This window comes from Cyprinus carpio, chromosome B18, assembly GCF_018340385.1.
Source record: "Cyprinus carpio isolate SPL01 chromosome B18, ASM1834038v1, whole genome shotgun sequence".
NCBI lineage: Eukaryota > Metazoa > Chordata > Actinopteri > Cypriniformes > Cyprinidae > Cyprinus > Cyprinus carpio.
This window is the reverse complement of record NC_056614.1, coordinates 2,767,873-2,787,697: the sequence shown is the minus strand read 5'-3', so window position 1 is coordinate 2,787,697 and position 19,825 is coordinate 2,767,873. Positions and strand designations below refer to the sequence as shown.

Genomic DNA, 19,825 nt, shown 5'->3' with positions numbered 1-19,825 from the left:
TTGAAAAATGTAAACCTGTATAGATAGCAATGTCTTTGATTGCAGTATTATTTTTATTTCTATTTTTATCTCCAGATGCTTTCTCATTTATTTTGACCTTCATCTAACACCATGAAGTAAAGCTAAATTTCTTGAGAAAAGCTTATGCATTGTAACCTATTTATTTTCTTTTGTTATCACTTCTGTTTTGAAGCATTAATAAATGCAAGAAACTGAGGTAAGAAAAGGAGTCAAAGACAATCTTTGGCAATAACCTCAAAATATCATTATATGCTAATTAAGCAGAACATTGATACACAATCTGGTTGCTAGTCTGTACTTTTCAGCTTTAATTGGACTTCAGAATCAATGCTTTTTAAATCCGTCACAGAAAGAAATAATCAAAGCGAAGGAACTCAATACCATGGCTGCTTTCGTTGTTGTGGTGCTATATCAGCATGGTTGCTAAGAAGCAAAACAGGCACCACAATGTGGATGTGGATACCATTTTGAGCGGGTGCGCAGGCCATATTCCGCGGGGGAGAGATGATAATCACCGTTAGGTGACTTCTCTATGACAACGTGAGAAAGGCGTTGTCAGGTGCAGTTTTATCAGACGACAGGGATTATGTGCACTCCGTATCTGTACAGAGCTGTCCCTGTTCACACTGCTCATTTTACACGCTCATCTACATGCAGGGAAGAAATCAGTCCCGCAGGGAGCAGGTAGAGCAGGTCGTGAAACAGACTTTAAGAACACACTGAGATAAATAAAAACGAGAGAATAAAAGCTATGCTGCTACTGTCAAGAACTGCAACTGCTGTCTGCTTAACCATGGGATCATAGGTTAATCGAATTATAATTAGGATAGTTATTCTTTAAGCTCAGACTAAAATTAGCTAAATTAGTTATTGGAACACTTAAAATACTCAATGATCAGTGCAAATGTGTAAAGGCTTATTATAATTGCTAATAAGTCTTTAATTCATTTTGTTAAAATAAAAAGGGCTTCGGCTGAACAAATATTTAAATATCCAATCTTCTAAGCAATTTCCTGTCATAAACTACAAACACTCATTACAAAATCTTAACAGAGCTTGTATTTGCCGATGCGCAAGTGCTGAAAATGAAAACAAATGCCTTTTCATTTTAAAAACCTTATTTTAGTAAATTCCTTATTACACTGTACCCAAAGACTAATGCATGTGTACATTGCATGGACAAGCCATTTTTAATTTCAATATGTTTGGGCTGTTATAATCAATTAGGTATGTGTAATAGTGCTATTTTTAAAGCACTTAACACACACCTTCAGTTTCACAACTGCTTCATTTCTTAAGTGTTAGTGTCTCTGCAAAGGCAACAGTTCACACATACATCAGACCCTAACAGAGCGAGCTCATGTTTGAGTAAATGACTGAGAAACACTTTCTTAATGGCTTTTTTATTTATAAGTCAAGCCCGGATTGGGTGTTTAACAAAGGTAAAATATAATCAGTAAGTGTGTCGAGAAATTTAATTATCATCGCAGCTCAACGAATATGAAATATTAATTATAAGAGAAGAATGTTATTTGCTATTTGCACATGAATAAGGATATCTATTTATATCTATTTATACACATAAATTATTACTGTTGCTAACAATAAAAGTTCAAAGAACTAGTGAACAATTCTGAAAAGAACCATTTTTTATTAATGTGAAGAATGTTGAGAATCTGAAGAACCACTATTAAGAAAATTTTGTGTAACTGAAAGGTTCCAATGGATGTTAAAGGGTTCATCAATACCACACCTCATGATTTACTAACCCTCAAGCCATCCTAGGTGTATGTGACTTACTTCTTTCAGCCAATACAATAGGAGTTATATTCAAAAAATATACACCTAAGATGGCTTGAGTGTGATTTTAATTTTTGAAACTATCCTTTTAATTTGACATGTACTTATTTCAGTTAGTCTGTATAATGTCTAAAGTGAACTAAAAATAAAGTGTTCCCAGAAATGATGTGCTAACATGTTAACAACAGAAAAATGACACCAATCACTATTAGATTTAATCGATTGACAGCTCTATAAAAATATGCATTGACAATGTTTCAGTGAGGTGTCATATATCAAACAACCTCTCTCTTTCTTATATCACTTCCTTCAAATCCCATAGAGACATACCTTGATGTGCTGATACTCCTTCTCCTCTTCCTGAAGTACCTCAAGCTGCTTCAGAACGGACTCCTGCTGAAACTCTCCCCGTTCGATCTGTGGCAACAACAGACCCATTCACACGTTAGAATCTGGGTTACTCTCACTGTGTGAGTTCTGGTGCTCCGAAACGCTTAAAGATATTCCAGAAGGAAAGCTACTTCAACTGGGGCAATCTCCTGTGAATATTCTTCACATCATTTGCAATGCAACAGCATCTTCATAAGGTGTCCTCTCATTTTTATTTTTATTTTTTGTCTATAGTCTAGTTATACATCTTGAGCCCAAACAGAAGGCTTGTGTGACAATGAGTGAAACTTCCAGAGATGGTGGCAGCATATGTTTTGACAGAAGTTCACCAAGGGCTCCAGGAGAAAAGGACCACTTGAACACTGGCATCACTATGGTTACATTTATGCCCATGTCATCCTAGGAAATACAGGCTGGGGGCTAAATATAGGCATGCAGGCCAGCAGGGTTCTCACACTTATGCTGAATTATTCATGGGTTTGACGTTAGCAGTGGCGAGGGAGATGGTGCTATTAGTGTTGGGGTGGGGATGATTAGCATTCATTAGCTATGGATGTGACAGGGACTAGCATAATGAGCTAGCTTGTTGATTTGGGGGTGCTGATGGGGTGATGGCGAGTGGGATGTTTACTGTTTTCTTCCTTCAGAAACATGACTCACCATGAGCTGTTTCATGGCGGAGTGATCCTCGTTTTCTCGGGCTGCATTGTGATCTTTGTGTACGATTTCCACTCGAATGTCGTTCTTGGCTGATACCACGCCTTTGAGGTCTGAGAGGAAAGTGACAAGTGTTACTTTACTCCATGCCACTTCACATTGCTTTAATCCATGAAAACGAATGCTGCCTTATATATATATATATATATATATATATATATAAAAATAAATATACATATATATATATATATATATATTTACTCCATGCCACTTCACATTGCTTTAATCCATGAAAACGAATGCTGCCTTCAAGTCATGTCAAAATTAGCATATTTATGAGATCAGCACACATAAATGAGTCCCAGCTTTTCTGTAAGTAACAGTATATAATGATTCATACATTTATGATTTTAAGAATTAACCTATAATATCCCTACAGGGCCTCTAAGTTATCAACATGTTCAAAACTTAATTTACTAAACGCCTAAAATTTACTTACTTTTATAAAGTAAATATAAAAATAACTGTTTCATTATCAGTAATATTTCAAGATGAACTGATGGACGGATGCAGATGCATGTTAGGTTTACTTTATTATCCATACATTTTTCTTTTTCTTTTTTTTTTTCTTTTTAGAAAAGTCATGCTAAAATGTGACTATCAAATATTATCCATCAAGTTTTTGAGGAATGTTAATTTGTTTATCTCATTTAAATATCATCTTACAAAAATGTTATCAGGAGATATAGAGTGACAATTGATATTTACATGTATTATATACAAGTGATCTGTTATACTGTTATAAAGATAACAGTTATAAACATAATTTAATTTTACTCTCTGGCCATATACTGTAAATATCAGCATCTGCAGCAAAATTATATTATTATAATTTTTGATGTCAAGCTTTACAGATGGCTTTAAAGATGTACATAATTAAATGGTTTTATAACAATAGATTTTTACATCAACGTTATTCCATTATCATACAAACAATCAAACAAACAAACAAACAAACAAACAAACAAACAAACAAACAAACAAACAAACAAATAAATAAATAAATAAATAAATAAATTCATTCTAAAAAGCTTGAGTGAGAAAAAAAAAAGAAAAAGAAAAAAAAACTGTGGTCACATAAATTTATATACAAAAGTAAGCTTAAATATCAATCACACACCTTGTTCTTCAAAAATAGTTTCCTGAATTTAAATGGAGAGAAATATGAATTTTTGCATTTTATTGCTCCTAAAGTTATGTTCCATTATAATTACAACATCCAAACATCCATAACTTTGAGTGGAACTTCCCATGAGGACTTGAAGGCAGCATAACACCACAGAACTAAGATAAGAGGCACCACAGAGAATCACACAGCTCATGTTGACGCATTGAAAAACAATGTTTACAGATAATTGGTGACGGTCAGGTAACAGGTCTTACTTTCTGTCTTAATTTTGCTTGCAAGTTCTCTCTGCTGAGCACAGATGGAGGTGGGCAGTGTAGGCATAACCAGGTGAGCGTCTTCTGTGGCATACAACAACAACATGCTCAACCCAATGCCACCAACAATCGGAAACGGCAAGCTCATTGTTTACTGTCTGACGCTAACCTGTACATGGATGAGCTGTTTTCTCTTTTGATCATGACAGAGGATGGCCGCGGTAAAAGGAAAACAAATAAGAAACACAGAGATAAGGGTAGGCGGCATGACAAAAGCTTTAGTACTGTATAGCATTAGTAAAAAAAAAAAAAAAAAAAAAAAAAAAAGAAAGAAAATTTGTATTTTTTAAGCACACAAGTAAAAAAAGTATCAGAATTTTACTGCCACATTAAAAAAAAAAAAAAAAAAAAAAAAAAAAAAAAAAAATCATGAATGCACTGGTAATGTTTAAAGAATAAAGTCAAAATTATGAGAATAGTTTTTATTCATGCAATATTCTGCTTCCTTTTTTTTCAGGTGGCACTAAATGCACTAAAAAGCAGCTTTAAATAAAAAAAGATAAAATACATATAAAGTATAACTGAATAAGCTACGCTATATTAAAAATAGCCAATTCGTGTATATTTGTGCACCTGTTCAGTTAATTAATTCAATTAATGAAACAAGTTGCAACATTTCTACTGTTAAACTGTTAAATCTGACCAGTTAGCTTAGGGTGTCCATACGTACATGTCTAAACTGCCTAAAATGTCTGGGTTTTTGCCATCGACTTCCCAATTACTTACACATACTTTATAATTACCATCGTATTTGCATTGTTTTGATTGTTCTCTGTAGATCCCACCATCTCACTTGCCACGATTGGTCAATTATGTATACACTGCATGCAAGCTATTGGTCAAGCAACTTTTCAGCCATTACCTTCAACAAGTATGACAACAATATGAAAATAAAGCCAAAACCCAGACATTTTAGGCAATTTAGAAATGCCAGCCAGGACATGTCCAGGAAAAAGAGGACGCATCCCTAACCCTAACCTAACCCTAATCCTACCCATAAATTAGCTATAATTATTATAAACACACAGTGCAGCAAAGCAAAAGACATTGGAGAACAGCTAGAGTTTTTTACTGTAGGATTTTCAGCAGCATTGCAGACAATTGATGCATTTCTGCTCTAAACTATCATGCCGCCCAACCCTACACAAACACTCAACGAAAAGGAAGATATAGAAATAAAGGCTCGGTTTCTGTGAAGTGACATGAACACCCTAACACCCTGCTCTTTGTCTGACTGAGGAGCACTTAGCGTTCTCTGGTGATGGACATGCAGGAACGCGATGAGCTGAGAGGTACATACTTCTCTGAGAGCGCGTACAGCAGAACGCGCCGATGGTTCCCATGAGGACGATGAAAGCAACGAAAGCGCCAACTGCCACGCCGATGATCACGGCAACAGGGAGGGAATCTGTTGGAAAACAAAGCAGATCCTTCTACAATAACACAGCATGGACAGGATGAGTAAATCCAGTAAATAAGCGCTCAAACACAGACCCGGACATATTTCCAGACTCATACTTGTATGGAGTCAAATGCCGTGTCAAGGAGACATTCTCACCTTCAAGGCGTCTATTCAAAAGAACTTGCACAGGCAATTAACACCACCATCACCTTCTAGCAAAAACTCAGGTACCTTCAGTTTAATCTGACAATTTGCAGCTATGCCAATTATCACATATGTTTTAGCGCATGACACACACATAACATGTCTTGCGTGTGCATGAACTGAACCCTGCGTCGGCTTTTATCGTTCACCTCCATCATTTACGGACTCTGATAGAACGTGGGTGTAATGTGGATTCCAACAATCTCAGGAGTGTTTTGAGAAGCTGTGGCTTTAGGTTAATTAGAGCCAACTCAACTGTTTTATTTGTGCTCTTGTTGGTATATTTAAACTGAAAGATGGGAGCCAGATTTTACGGCCAAATGATAATGAGAGGCTGAGTCAGACAAAAAGCTGTACCTACACAAAGTTAATTACTGGCTCCCAGTACAAACCTAGCATTTTGACCTCTGTGTATTCACAGTTTATGCCTGATTATTGTCTGAATTATTGTATGCAGTTTTTATAAACACAGAAATATATATTGTTTTAATGAAAGGAATAGTTTTCCCAAAAATGTTTGTCACATAAAGACATTGTTTGGCTTTAGAAGTCTTCAGAAAAGTCTAGGGTAACCATATGTGACCCTGGACCACAAAAAAAAAAAAAAAAAAAGATTTATACATCATCCGAAAGCTGAATAAATAAGCTTTCCACTGATGTAGCTAGGATAGAACAATATTTGGCTGAGATACAACTATTTGAAAATCTTGAATGTCTGAGGGTGCAAAAAAAAATCAAAATATTGAGAAAATCGCCTTTAAAGTTGTCTAAATGAAGTCCATAGCAATGCTTATTGCCAGTCAAAAAATAAGTTTTAATATATTTACAGTAGGGAATTTACAAAATATCTTCATGGGACATGGTATTTACTTAATATACTAATGATTTTTGGCACAAAAGAAAAATCAATAATTTTGACGCACACAATGTATTTTCGGTTATTGCTACAAATATACCCCCAGTGACTTAAGACCTTTTTTTTCTTTTTCTTTTTTTATTTTTTTTCCCAAGCTGAGATTTCTAAATCGGCTAAAATGTCTAGATTTTGGCTTTGAAGATCCCGCCTTTTTACATGCAACAATTGGTCGATTATCTACAGAGCTTGAACTACTTTTCAGCCTTTTCCTTCAGCAAGACAATTTAAGAAAAACAAAGCCAAAACTCTGATATTTTTGGATATTTAGAAATCAGCCAGGAAATGTCGGGGAAAAACAGGTGTATAGTCACCCTAGAACAGTTGTATTTATAATATATATTTATGCATTTGCATCTTTAAGCTTGAACACTTTAGTCCCCATTCAATGTAATGTCATGGAACAGAACGACCAGCACATTATGTAAAATTTCTAATCATTAGGGTTTGAAATGAGTAAAAATTATGACCAAAAGTTATTTTTTTGGAAAACAGATCCATTAAAGAACCATTAAAGTCAGTCAAAACAGGACTAAAAAATATTGCATGTAAACAAATCCAAACTATGAAAGCATTGAGGAGATAGATTGTAAAAAAGGCACAAGAGAGAAATGAATCACTGTAACAAGGCTGCAAATTAAATAGTGCTAAGTGTTGTTAATAAATTTATATGATTTATTGACATTGCAGTTAAATGTGCAATTACTATTGATGTTGCTCTGAAATAATCATTTGGCTAGAACTGAATGAAATTTGTAATCTAAAATTGGTATAAATACATTAAAAGACATTAATATGATTTAAATGGGACTTGCTAAGCTTGTGTAAAGTGATTCATAATGTATAAAGTAATAAATGGAAAGTAATGAAGAAAATATTATTTTCCCCCTCAGATTCCAGTGCTTTCAAAAACCATGGCTATGAAACGGCACAGTGCTACTCTATCACAGGCTTGTTTTAAATAAAAGAAGATGAACGCTGATTCTTTCCAGTGAACCTGATGAATTACCACACTGAGTGTTTCATTAGTGAATCAGACTGCTCTTAAGTCAAAAACTCACTGATTCAATGATTCACTTAAAATCTGCCATGGCTCATGGTGCGAAAATATACTAATGCAGAAGTTTATTACTGATTATTGTAAATGAAAGTCATATTTAGGTCATGACTGTCAGTTATTTCATTTGTGAATTAAATCTGGTATGAAAACATTAAAATATATTAATATGTTTCAGATGTGACTTGCTAATTTGATAAATGGAACTTAATGGAGAAAAAAAAAGAGTTCTAGTCTATTCCAGTTTTTTTTTTTTTTTTTTTTTTTTTTCAGAAACCATGGTTATAAAACACTGCACCTCTACTCTACCACAGCCATGTTTTAAAGGAAAGAAGGTGAAACCTGGCGAACCTTGGCTCCCACCTTGTTCCTTGAGGCGAATGATCTCTGTATCAGAGCCAAAGCTGTTCCAGGCGGTGCAGTTGTAGATGGTCTGGAAGTCGGCGGGTACGATGTTGCTCATGGTGAGGGTGGACAGCACTCCGTCCTCTGTGCTTACTGTCTCCACTGTGTAGCGACCTGATGTCCCTGACTCCAGGACAGTCTCCTTCCAGGACCAGGCCTGATGAAGGACAAAAGAAACCACACTGAAATACCAGCATGTTTTTTTTTTTTTTTTTTTTTATGTTGGTTTGTAGCGTCACTACAAAATTATATATATATATATATATATATATATATATATATATATATATATATATATATATATATATATATATATATATATATGTGTGTGTATGTATGTATTGCTACAAATATACCCCAGCAATTTAACACTGGTTTTGTGGTGCAGGGTCTCATATGTCCTTTTTTTTTTTTTTTTTTTCTAAATTGGCTAAAATGTCCAGGTTTTGGCTTTGGAGATCCCGCCTTTTTACATGCAACAATTGGACGATTATGAACAAAGCTTGAATGCTATTGGTCAAACTACTTTTTAGCCTTTTCCTTCAGCAAGACAATTTAAGAAAAACAAAGCCAAAACTCTGATATTTTTGTATATTTAGAAATCAGCCAGGACATATCAGGGGAAAAAAGGGTGTATAGTCACCCTAGAACAGTTGTATTTTTAATATATAGTATTATAGTTAACTAAAATGTAAAACTGAAACCAAAAAACAAAGACGAAATGCATTCAAAAATAAATAAATGAAATAAAATACATGAAATAAAATAAGCTTTAACTAAAATGCTATAAAAAATAAATAACTTTCTTTATTAGCGCTAATAGCCAACATTTATCATTTTCATTCCATTTTATTTGACATAAAAAATAAAACCAAACAGATATATATATATATATATATATATATATATATATATATATATATATATATATATATATATATATATATATATATATATATATATCTTTACATACATTTATGTTTGAATATGAACAATGGGGCAGATGGGATACAAAACTAAAATTATTCAAGGCATTTTCTATACAATAAATCAATAAAACAAAACTTAGTAAGAGTACTGTTTACCACCAGGCTGGCTTAACCAGCAAAACCTCCTTTCCAGCTTCACAAACAGCAATTTTTGCTAGTAAACAGCATGCCTCTACCATGTAGACTAGCACTAACCAACATAAACTATTCTGAATCAGCTTGCTAGTGCGAGCCGGTCTTTTCAGAAGGAAAGAGAGACCCGTGTTTGTTTTCACCTACTTTATGGGTGTTATTACACTTCTAAAGTTATTACTGGTTGTTCCGGACCACAGGAGCAGTCTTTCCCATTCAACTGACATTTAGAAATAGCATGGCAATAAAAGCAAAGCCACACGGGTAAACATTGCACAGAGATTACCTATGCACTTCCATGCGCACAGCCACAAACACACACATGCACGCACAATGTGAGTAATGAATCAAAAATTGGCCCGGAGAGGAGACAGTTCATCTAAGAGTGGTAAATCCTAATTGGATCTGTGGTAACAGGGCATAAGCATGCATTAAATGAGAAATTAGGGCTGTAAGCCTGCCATGTCTAATACCCGTTCACTCCTATAGAGGAAACAAATGATTTGAGATGCAATTTCATTTATTAAACAGATCGTAACTCATGAGTGCGTTATGCATTATTGGACTGTGTTTACTGAGTCTAATGGAGTCACACGAGCCATGTGACAACAGCAACCACCCACTCAACAGCTGCAGTCCTGTCTGAGCTGAGTCACTGGAAGGAGAGAGTTAAGTAACTCACAATGCGGTCTGGGGGTGGCGTGCTGCGGATGAAACATTTGATCTGTCCTTTCTCCCCGTGTGGAGCCTGATGGGTCTGTGTGCTTGAGATGGTTGGAGGTCCTGAGGAGAGAACAGATGCACATAGTCACTCACATACTCAAAACTGCAGCTAACACTATGTATTCCCTGGTTGCTAGAGAGAATCATAGGAATCTCTTCGAAACTAGAAAAGATCAAGTGTTGTTTTGTTACGATTGGCATTTTAGCCACTATTAACACCAGAATATTTACTATTTTTTATGGCAACATTCTATTCCATCTAATCATTCATATCACATATGCATGCATATTTTCCACATCGTCTTGCAGTTCCTGAAGTTGGGAAGAGACATGGGAATTTTGGGAAAGGTGCACTGAGTGGAACTGACTTTCTAACAGCATTGTTTATATATATAGAATAAATTAGGCAAATTTGCATATATGCATTTGACAGACTAACATTGCATTCAAGGTACACATTTTTATCACTTCACTCAAATCAAATTCCCTGGGATTCAAACCCACAACCTTGCTGTGGCTAATGCCATGCTCTACTGTTTAAAATATAGGAACACTATGGGCCTGTTCCAATACCCACATTTGGTCTTGGCCACTTGAGAGTCTATGTACATGATAGCAATAAGTGTGCAACACTGTCCCAGATCTAATAAATGCCAAAGCCCAGTGCTCTTAATACACACAATAATGTCAGAGTGGTATTTCAGAGTTTGTTTTTGCGACAATGATGCACTAAAAATGGAAAAGTTTGCATAAAAAAAAAAAAAAAAAAAACATGCATACAGAGAGCAATTGTTAAAAGAATCCCCATTCACACAGATCTGTGAAAAGGACTAAAAACGCTGCATTATACATGCCATGCCAGTAGGTGGCGATGTCACTATGTAAAGCAGTGGTCTCCAACCCTGCTCCTGGAGAGCTACTGTCCTACAGATTTCAGCTCCAGCCCCAGTCAAACACACCTGAACCAGCTAATCAAGGTGTTCAGGGCTACTTGATAATTACAGAGAGGTGTGTTGGAGGAGGGTTTGAACTGAAGTCTGCAGGACAGTAGCTCTCCAGGAGCAGGGTTGGAGATCCCTGATTTAAAAAAACAATATGCGCATGCCCACATACCATATACTGTATAAAACATGGACGTAGTGTCCATGACATCAACCGTAATTACCTGAAGAACATTTTTGAAGCTCAAAGTGGGCGGAGCAGGCCATCTTGGCAGCCCATCACCACACATGACTCCCGAATAATCGAAAACGGACAAAAAGGCGGGAGCTGGTTGCTGAAGCCACGCCCACCTAGCTCGACGGCAGTGTCAGTAGCAGCAATCCAAGTGGTCACTCCTTTAATTATGCAGAACTTGAAGGCTTAACATAACTTAAACGGATGAGTTATAAAAAAAAATAAAAATCACCCCCCTCACAGTTGTCATGATGGGCAAATTAGCTATATAGACCAAAATGATTTTTTGAACCAGGCTGTAAACATGTTTTTTTTTTTTTTTTTTTTTTCTGCTGTAAAGTTGGGCAGTTTAACATGGGGAGTCTATGGGATTGCCTATGGGATTGACTATGGGATTGACTACTATCTGGCAGACTACAGCAATCTGGTATGTTTTAGTGAGACAGCATCACTCCTGACACTTGAATTGGCTCTTTAAATGGTAAAATTGCACTTGACTATACTACTAGTCTGGATGTGAGCCAGGCTATAATAACACTCTTCTTCATCATTTGATCCTCATTTACTAGAAAATGTACACAAACATCATTTTTAAAACATCACTTACTATTTACCACCCCCTTTCTGTGTGCAGAAAGTCAGTTGCGTCGGTCAAGCAGCCTTGACATTCATGAATCCGGTGCACTGTATAATGACCCACATTTGGACAGCTGGACTGTTGGTATGTGAATAAGTTGCAGAGTTTTTGCATAACTGTTAAATTTCGCCCTGTGGAGCTGCAGAAGCACGCACCAAGGCTGCCATACACATTACCAGTTCCAAGATCGACAAATCCTGCCGACTGATGGTTGAGAGCAATGTAAAACTTTAACTGAGCAGGCTAAAGATCTCATCTGTAGGATCTGCCAATCAAGTGTACAGTACTAAAGCCTTGCAATGGCATGTTAGAAATTTGGCTTTAAAAGGAAAGAGCAGTATTGTATTCGCTTTGAATGGGCAGACTCGTAAAGGAGTCTCCTGTGGGCTGGTCTATTTAAGAGTTGTGTTAAGGGTGACGGAGTGAGGGTCTGGTCTTCATTTTCAATCTTGAAAAGAACTGATTTATGGCAGGCCTCATGTCTCCCGAGGAGATAAGACTCAGCGTGCCAACTGCAAGTCTATTTCTATAGGCTGCAATCGGTAGAGTGCCAATGGCGGAGAAATGGTATTTTGAAAAGATAAGGGCCCCCGGAGCGTCTCTTCGTGCTCAATTTTAACCGTGGGGCCTTGAACTTTGACTAATGCTACGGCTCACCCAATTTTTCCACAATTGCACGAAACAAGGCAATGCATTGATGTAAAGGTAAACAGTGTTTCTCTAGGATAGATTCGCAGTAACTTCCCTGCTTAATGGGTTACCAACCCTAACCCTGCCAAAAGCTGCACTTAGATGCACATGCACAAACAAATTCTACCCAATCCACCAATCATGCACGTGCCAATCATATGCGGCGGTGTCTCTCGACTGATTCGTAATTGCAGTTTATTAACTGGCTCTTATTAGAATAAATTAGCATCTAGATGAGCATGAGGCAGATGGAGTGCTGAAGTGAGGGGAATATCAGGCTGGTGGAGAGGAATGTTACACTTCGCACCCCTTCATTAGATGCCAATGCTGCAGCGATACCTAATGTGTGCATGCTATGTGCATGCTACCCTTCGACTACAAAATCATAATCCACACGATAGCACAGGATAAAGGCAGGAGTGTGTGTGTGTGTGTGTGTGTGTGTGTGTGTAGTTGCAGGCGTAAGGTAAATACATTCAGATCATTCCCCGCTGATGGTGGTAAGGCCAGCGCTTGGTGGCTCAGAAGAATCAGCCCATGGATCAGGCTGTAAATGAGGAATATAATTAGATAGCTTATCACTTATCCTCAGAATGCTGGGTTTAAGGAACTCCGTGGGGAGTGGGAAGGCTGGAGGCTGGGTGAGAAAGAGACAGAAAGAGAGAGACAGATAGAGCACACAGCAGGGCATAGGTTTGTGACAGTAGGGGGCGTACAAGAGTCATGATGAATGGTTCAGCATGGGGTGATGTTGTGGCATCACCTCACAGAATCCTGTCCCAAAATGATTCCATGGGCTGAGGCAGATTTTTGGGTATTTTATACAGTGCATAAAATTTTAATGTTTTCAGTAGCAAATTGTATATCATGTTATATAGAGCACCACAGTGAAGATGTATTTTTGTAGGCCAACCTGAAAGTTCACCTGTTTCCCTAAAAAACAAAAACAAAAAACGGATTTTTACATTGGCGTATGGATTATTGCAGAAAATAAGCTCTGTGACCAACAAAGGTTTATTTGATTCTTACGTTTTGTTCATGATAATCTTCACAAATGAATGCAATGTCTATGCATTTTGAAGCTTAATCAGAAGTAATGTTTAATGTCCCCGACATACTTTGTAGTCCCATTTAGCCACTTGTTATCAATCGCTTTTTCAAGACAAGTAAAAGCTTTAAAAAATTAAAAGGGGTTATTGATATATTTTATTGGTAAAAAATAAAACTTGAAAACATCTTGAGCTTGTGCTAACCACCGACATTATTTCAGGCATTTAACCAACAATTCTTTCAAAAAACCAACTGACTTTGGGGAGTGTTAAAATCCTAACTCATTTCCAGCATTTTATTACTGAAGCTAAAACGAATAAATTAAACATTTGCCTTCTTTTTGCTTCCAGATGGCCTGCAGTGTAGCCTACTAGCTTAGCATATCACAGCTGGCAATTCATGTTGCAATAATGTATTGTAAATATCCACAAACTACCTAGCACAACATGCTAAGCATCTCCACTAAAACTACAAGCAAATACAAACATGTCAAAGCAAAGCTAAATTTATAACAAGCCTGCATTACACACCATTACAACTATTAGCCTTTAAAATCATTAGCTAATGGTTTTCAGTTTAAGTGTTGCCAAGTTTGTGGTTTTCTTGTGAAACTGGTCTTATTCTAAACTATTGCCTCAGGTTGACTTTTTTCTTCGCGGTTTAAATATTTGACATGTTGCATGAATTGAAATTGTCTTAAATGGTGTCTTGAAATATTTTAAATTCCACCAAGAATAAAACTATTCTTTCTGGAAAAGTGAGGAAGGGCGTTTGAGCTGCTTTATGAAAACAGACTATGTTTGATTACTACAGAGCCGATCCCCCCCTATATGCAAAGTACGCATGTTGCATAAAAACACCAGGGGGCCCCCTTGCTCTCAAAGATGATTTAATTTTAGTTTAATTTTTGATTTTGCCCAGCAGTTACTAAAACATGAATGTTCCTTTCCTTTAATGCGGTGCTCTGTCGCCCTTTTGACTATCATCCAAATCAGTCAAATCATGTAACGTGACTGTTGTATAGATTCTCCTGCCGGGCTTGCTCAATACTAAAACAAAAAAATAAAGAAATTAAAACTGCAACGAGCTGCTGAAGAGACTGTGTTCCTCATGCGCTTTCCGTGGGCGCGATTCGAAAGGAGTGAAACATGGAAAAATATAGACTACTTTGTGCTTTGTATTTGTTTGTATTTATGTTTAATTTATATGGTGACGTCTTTGCAGTGCTTTATTTGTATATTTGATTACTTTACAATAATCAATTTCTGTATAGTAGGTTATTGTAGGCTAAATTGTTTATTTTATGTGTATATTTTTTTCTATTGTATTTGCCCTATTGTTTGTAACTGTCTTCATTTTTTTGCATTACAGACTTTTTTTTTAACTCACTGTGTTTGTTGACAGTAAAACTGGGGTTGGGGAGCATTTTGGGATTTTTAATTTTTATGAATGCATAGACAGCGTTGAAATTATGTATGACACATAACAGTGACTTTAAATTATGTATTATGACATATGTTGAGTTTTGATATTTGGATAGGGCCATTTGGGGCTATTTTGGGCTGTTTTGATTGGCCTTTGGGTTGCTTTTGTTACAAAGACCTGGCAAACCTGTCCAGTGGTGTGTTTCAGGCCAAGTCCCATTAAGATTTAGTGGTTACAACATGTCACCGATAGAAGGCAACACATTACCAGTAGAGACCCTCAGAGACCATTACGTTTCTATTAAAACCAATACAATTCCCTTTATAAACAGTAAAACCATTACTAATTCTCTGAGGTTTTCTGCAAGGAAAAAAAAAAAAAAAAAAAAAATTCTGACAAAAATGGAATCAATTATTTTAGCTAAATCATGCTGGTCTAGCAAGCAAGGTCCAGAGAAATGAATTTTAATTCTTCAATTTGTGTTTGAGCTAAGTATAAATGTACTAAGACAAAGATTTGAAAAGGCCTTATTTGGTAGAAATCATATTGATGATACAGGTGAGAATATGAATGCATTGCGCTAAATTGCACATTAAGCTTTTAACATTAAAAAAAAAAAAAAAAAAAAAAAAAAAAAAAAAAAAAACCTTTTGAAGAAAAGCTTTATTTAGTGTGTTGCATTCATATTCTGGGCTTATCTTTCTTGTATATGCATCATTAATATGGTGTGTACTGAAATTGATCTTTTAATCTTTTAATTGTTTATTTTTTTGTCATGAGCTGAATTTTCTTCATAAATGGTAAGTGATTAAACGGCTAATAAGGGAATATGCATTAGATCGGATTAGTTTTCCCACTACTTCTATATAAAATGCACTATATAAGTGTAATATAAGAATAGCAAAAAAACACTCAATATGGGAATAAAAGTCCCACCTTTCAGTTAAAACATTCAGTCAGGTAATTGTTTATTTATTTATTTTTATTTTTTATTTTTATATTTTTACATTTTAAGATGCTTAATGTGAAAAACACTTAACGTGCCCTAATGTACTAAAGCAGTGATATCAAGCTTTACTCTGAAAATGTGGTTTTAGCATACATTATTAACCGTGCGCTAAGCACCACACATTTCGTTCTGCACCACTGTCACCATTTATATCACTAGCTTTAATTTGCCAAATCATTAATATGTGGCAATTTCTCTCTTCTCCTCTATATCTGCAAGTTGGCATGAAAGTGGAATACACATTTTCTTGGGCTATGAATGGCTAGAGAGAGAGAGAGAGAGAGAGAGAGAGAGAAGAAGAAGAAGAAGAAACAAACATATTTTTCTTTTTTTTTTCTTTTTTCAGTGAGTTAAAATATGGTTGACAAATGTGCACCAGTGCATTCATGCACACAAACCAAAAGTAGCAACCTTCCACAGAGATGGATATGTCCCATTTCTACGCTGGCTTAATGTACTTTTTTCCTGGAGACCTAATGTACTTCTCCTGACATACATACATACATGCACACTTTCATGCACAACTATGTTCCATTAACCCAATAATGAGTTCACATGGCATTGAAAATGACACACGTAAACAATGTGATTGAGAAACATCATCCTAGCAATTATCGGATTGCAGCAAACAGCAACTGCATGCTGAAGCAGTGACTGCAGTGAGAGGTGAGTCGCAGATTGTATTACATGAAAGGTTGAGCCTGGTTTGTTTCGCCTCATATATTTCCATTACAGCATTCCAAGAGGACAGAACCCAGTTCCACGAATAGCGCATGCTCCATATGTCCTCTTGCCCGCAGATCCTGCAATTAAATGCAGGGCCTGGACTCCTTCTACCTCCAGACTTACCTTGGGCACACTACACCCTATTTTTAAATGTCTTCCCTGAACTCTCAGCAGTGCCTAAAAATGGTTTCCGCCTTATTCCTTTCAACCCCATTTTTGTTATAGCATAAAATGTTCCCCAAGGCAATTCAACTCCACTCCATTGTGTCTTCATCCCCATTGCAAAGTGCACATTTTCAACTATCCATGTATTAAGTAGCTTTCAAACTGACAGTGATTTATAGCAATGAACGTCATTCATTTTCATTGGGAGTTGGTGACATGATATGAGTTCGTCAGTGGAGCCAAGATGAGGGAAAAGTTAATGCTATTGTGAGGGATCTCACTCTGCTATGTGATTTGTATCCACTCACATACATCAATATGATAAAAAAAAAAAAAAAAAAAAAAAAAAACATGGTGGGAAAACTGTCAGAAATGTTGTATGAGTAAGTTTGATACATGGATTAATACTGCTGCAGTTTACAAACATTTTAACATGGAAGAGTCTCTTATGCTCACCAAGGCTGCATTTATTTGATAGAAAAGTACAATAAAAATTGGGAAATACTATTACAATTTAAAATAACTGTTTTCTATTTGAATATATTTTAAAATGCTGTTTATGCCTGTGATAGCGAAGCTGAATTTTCAGCATGTAACAAAACAAACAAATTGAATCCACAGCCAAATCATATCCACAAGCCACAACACAAATAAATGAACATAAGGACACATTCAGATATTAAATCCCATTAAGGCTCAAAATACACATGGAGAAATGAGATCCTTATCTGAGGAACTAGGGAACAAAAAGCAGAAAGCAATGTGTATCCATTAGCGTGTTTTCGGCAAACGGTGTCCCCTGCTAGCTATTTGATTATAATTAAATTACATTGGGCCTGAGAGAACGCTGGGACTCTCTTGTCTATATTCTGAATCTCAGTAGGAGCTCTGGGTTCTAGTGACATGCATGGGATGAAACAGATATTGACAAATTCCAAACGTGTGCATTTAATTGTTAGCATAAATTAGCTTTTATGTGACTCAGTGAGGATAAGCAAATTCATAGGTGAATTATCAATTCTTTTTTGAGCTCTAGTTCATCCTTCTCACTTGCTTTTGCTCTTTTCCTCTTACTGATCAAGCCTTTGAAACACAAAGCTCTGGTCATCAGTCATTCTTCACGTCAATGCTCGCGAATTTCAGTCGCTCGTCAGGAGCGCATGTTGATGAGCAAGATGTGAAGTGATCGGCTTCATCTCCCAAATGCACCAGAACTTGAAACAATCAGCCCCGTGCTGCAAGAGAGCCTGCGCCACATGTTGCCACATCAAAGGATACGCTAGGTGCTTGAATCTAACACGCAGCACTCTTGTGTTCACTTCCAGAAATGAGGTAGAACACAGCTTGCCGTCCTCTTGTGGCTTTTAGAGCAAAAGGGCTCACTAATCGAAAAGAATCAAAAGAGTCTTACTCTTTGATGCCTAAAAGACAGATCCAGGTCAAGCGGTTTTGAACAGATACAATGACAATAAATAAGGTACACTGGTAAGGTAATTAAAAATTAAGAGAAATAAATTTTAGATACTACAAATACACTGGCAACAATCCCATTACTGTATGTGTGTGTGTATATATATATATATATATATATATATATATATATATATATATATTTTTTTTTTTTTTTTATTTCACACACACACACACACACACACACACACACACTCACCAGTTCTTTCTGGTCCATGAATCTGATTGGCTGAGAGGAGTGCGATATTCTAGTGATATCGGAATATGAACAGTATCACCGTTCGTATCACTCCACTTGCAATATTTCTCACAGCGAGTGTCATCATTTATAAATAATACTGTTTTTGTGTCACAGAAAGCAGTTTTAAGAGCATAGGTGAGAATGTACTTGTTTAGACTTCAAATGTGCAGTTTGTTAATAAGAAAACGTCTATTTGAAAATTTGCTTTGACGTTTTTGGAAATGTGAGTTCCAGGGTGTGAGCGTTCGTTCAGCGCTCTTGAACCCGCCGAGAGCAGCCTCACCTCTGTCAGCTCTTCTGTACTAGAATGGTGCCAGATTTGGGGTGTGAATTCTCATGATCACTCATTTTTGCAACATGTATAAGCTTCTTTAAATACTTTTCATAATAAACACCCCAAAACTGTGTGAATTAAACACCCTAACATGACATATTATCCAGTATATTATCAAAAGCTCTTCCTAAGGTTGTTTACTTATATACCTGTCATTTTAGGACACTATAGTTACCCCACAAATATTCACAGACGGTAAAACCATTGCAGAGCCTTCTGCAACTTTGGTTGACTGTGGACTTAAAGGGGTTAATACTGAAAGACATGATGGTAGTGTTGGATCTTTCCATGAACTTCTATAAATCTTTCTACTACCAGAAAAAAATGACCAAACAAACAACAAAACTGTATTTATTCGGGATTCCAGGCAATCCTGAACTGTCTAGGAGTCAAAATTGAATGCAAAGCAGAGGTACCCTTTACTGTCCTCATAAAGAACAGAATGTACTTGATGGAAGTGGATGTCATCTGTAATTTCTGCAATTCCTGAGTTGTCTGTAAGCCTCAAATGAATGTCTGACTTTGCATATTAATACTATCAGTCATAACAGTTCTTTATTGATTTTCTTTCATTTCCCAGCACCAAACTGCATTAGTGAATCTAAACTTGCAGAGGAATCATTCAGTGCAAACACAATTGTCACTTTGGCTGAACTTCTCTTATTTTCCACTCACGTCAAAGCCGTGGCCCATGGCAAATAGCTTC

At 36.3% G+C, this 19,825-nt stretch overlaps 1 protein-coding gene across 9 annotated transcripts in view; it reads right to left on the bottom strand.

The window, feature by feature from the left end:
* The window catches only part of LOC109073896 (kin of IRRE-like protein 3), a 196,828-nt gene that overhangs the window by 6,995 nt on the left and 170,008 nt on the right, over positions 1-19,825 (bottom strand). The window contains exons 10-16 of one of the 9 annotated variants that reach the window (XM_042743450.1): positions 10,156-10,256; positions 8,299-8,509; positions 5,672-5,779; positions 4,481-4,504; positions 4,312-4,395; positions 2,872-2,981; positions 2,152-2,238 (exon numbers count right to left, since the gene is read on the bottom strand). In XM_042743450.1, coding sequence (XP_042599384.1) covers positions 2,152-2,238; positions 2,872-2,981; positions 4,312-4,395; positions 4,481-4,504; positions 5,672-5,779; positions 8,299-8,509; positions 10,156-10,256 — 725 coding nt within the window. The remainder of the gene's footprint in view (positions 1-2,151; positions 2,239-2,871; positions 2,982-4,311; positions 4,396-4,480; positions 4,505-5,671; positions 5,780-8,298; positions 8,510-10,155; positions 10,257-19,825) is intronic. The other 8 variants (XM_042743451.1, XM_042743452.1, XM_042743454.1 and 5 more) reach the window with 8 other exon arrangements.